The 1,960-nt window shown below is 52.3% G+C and overlaps 1 protein-coding gene across 1 annotated transcript in view; it reads right to left on the reverse strand.

Moving 5' to 3' along the window:
* The window catches only part of LOC101653911 (protocadherin beta-2), a 2,584-nt gene extending 885 nt beyond the window's left edge, over nucleotides 1-1,699 (reverse strand). The window contains exon 1 of the mRNA XM_004697035.2: nucleotides 3-1,699. Coding sequence (XP_004697092.1) covers nucleotides 3-1,699 — 1,697 coding nt within the window. The remainder of the gene's footprint in view (nucleotides 1-2) is intronic.
* Between the last annotated feature and the right edge of the window lie 261 nt (nucleotides 1,700-1,960).

Below are 1,960 nucleotides of genomic sequence, written 5' to 3' on the forward strand. Positions count from 1 at the left end.
GCGGCGGGTACAGCACCAGGGGCGCGTGGTCGTTGTCGTCCAGCACCTCCACGCGCACCAGCGCCTCGCTGCTCAGCGCCGGGGAGCCCGCGTCCGCCGCGCCCACGCGGACCTCGAAGGCGCGCAGGGCCTCGAAGTCCAGCGCCCGCAGCGCGAACAGGTGCCCGCGGTCCGCGTGGATGGACACCAGCGAGGCGAGCGCCAGGTGCGGGTCGCGGGGCGGCAGCAGGGAGTAGGTGACTTGGGCGTTGGTGCCCGCGTCTCTGTCGGTGGCGCTGACTGTGCCCAGGTGCAGGCCGGGGCTGTTGTTCTCGCGGACGAACAGTGTGTAGGAGGTTTGGGTGAAGGTGGGTGCGTTGTCATTGACGTCGGAGACCAGCACCCTGATGGTGTGCTCGGTTTTCAGCCTGGGGGACCCCAAGTCGGTGACGGTGATGGTGATGTTGTACTCTGCTCTCTCCTCTCGGTCCAGTGCTTCTTTTGACACCAGAGTGTAGAAATTCTCAACAGAGCGCTTCAGGAAGAAAGGAAGATCGTCTTGGATGAAGCAAACCATCCTTCCGTTGTCTCCGGAGTCAGGATCTGAAACACTGAATACAGCAACTACAATATCCTGCAGATTTTCTGGGATATGGCTCAGAAGTGTTGACATGGTCAGTTCTGGAGGGTTGTCGTTCAAATCCATCACTTGAACAAACACCACACAACTTCCAGAAAGCCCCCCACCATCTGTCGCCTGAATATTTACTGTGTATGTCTGAACGGCTTCGAAATCCAGTTTCTGCGTTAAAAGAAGTTCTCCAGATTCTGCATTTATTCGAAACGTTTTGCGAATGTTTTCAGAGGCCTGGAAAAGCGTGTAGGATAATTGTCCATTAGTTCCGATGTCTACATCATTAGCAGAGACGATGGCAACCAGGAATCCAATGGGGCTATTCTCAGGAACCTGTACTTCGTAGAGCAGCTTTGCAAACTCAGGGGCGTGGTCGTTGACGTCCAGGACTTCAATGCGGACCTGGGCGGAGCCAGACTTGGGCGGAGTCCCCCCATCCAGGGCAGTGAGTGTTAACCTGATCTCAGGCTGTTCTTCGCGATCTAGCGCTTTGTCCAGCACCAGCTGTGGCAATAAACCATCTGGACTATCTTGTAATTTAAGATGGAAGTGGAAATTGGGGCTAATTGTGTAGTTTTGTAGACCGTTGCTTCCTACATCTAAGTCCTGGGCACGTTCTATTAGGAAAGTTGTTCCGGGAGGGATACTTTCGGAAATTTTCAAAATTATTTCCTTGTCTAGAAAAACTGGACAATTGTCATTTATATCTCTAATCTGTAGCTCGGCCTGAAAAATCTGTAAAGGGTTTTCCAATAACACCTGGAAGGGTAGTACACACGGTTCCGTGTGACCACACAGTTCCTCCCGGTCCATTTTCTCATTTAACAACATATCTCCGGTTTGCCTATCGACCTGTAAGTTCAATTTTTTCCCTTTGGAAATGACCCGGGGGCCCCGCGCAGCTAGTTCACCAATCTCCAGCCCCAAGTCTTTTAACAAGTTAACTACAAAAGAGCCGCTCTCCATTTCCTCGGCCACGGAATAGTGCCTAGGTTCGAAATCAGCCTGAGCAATGCCCAGCAAAACAAAGAATAGCAGGACTTGCCTTTGTGTCTGAACGCCTTCCTTCTCCTTTCCCGCCTCCATCGCCTCTGGTCTCCCAGCAAACTTGATCCAGCACAGATTCGTATTAACCTTTATAACCGTCTCCCAGGAATTTCGCAGATACTGGGATACGTGGACAATCCTAGAACCCCGATTTCCCCGAGCGACCGCCTTAGAAAGCCTCGTCTTCCTGCTGGTCTCTCGCAGATAATGTCTGACTGAAGGAGTGGCAGCTTGCGGCTTCTACTTGTAAGGCTGCAGCGCCACCCTGTGTCCGTTCCTAGTGTATATTTTTTTACTAAA

The sequence above is a fragment of the Echinops telfairi genome, unplaced genomic scaffold (assembly GCF_000313985.2).
Source record: "Echinops telfairi isolate 266 unplaced genomic scaffold, ASM31398v2 ScPeMD7_7469;HRSCAF=8507_0, whole genome shotgun sequence".
NCBI classification, from domain to species: domain Eukaryota; kingdom Metazoa; phylum Chordata; class Mammalia; order Afrosoricida; family Tenrecidae; genus Echinops; species Echinops telfairi.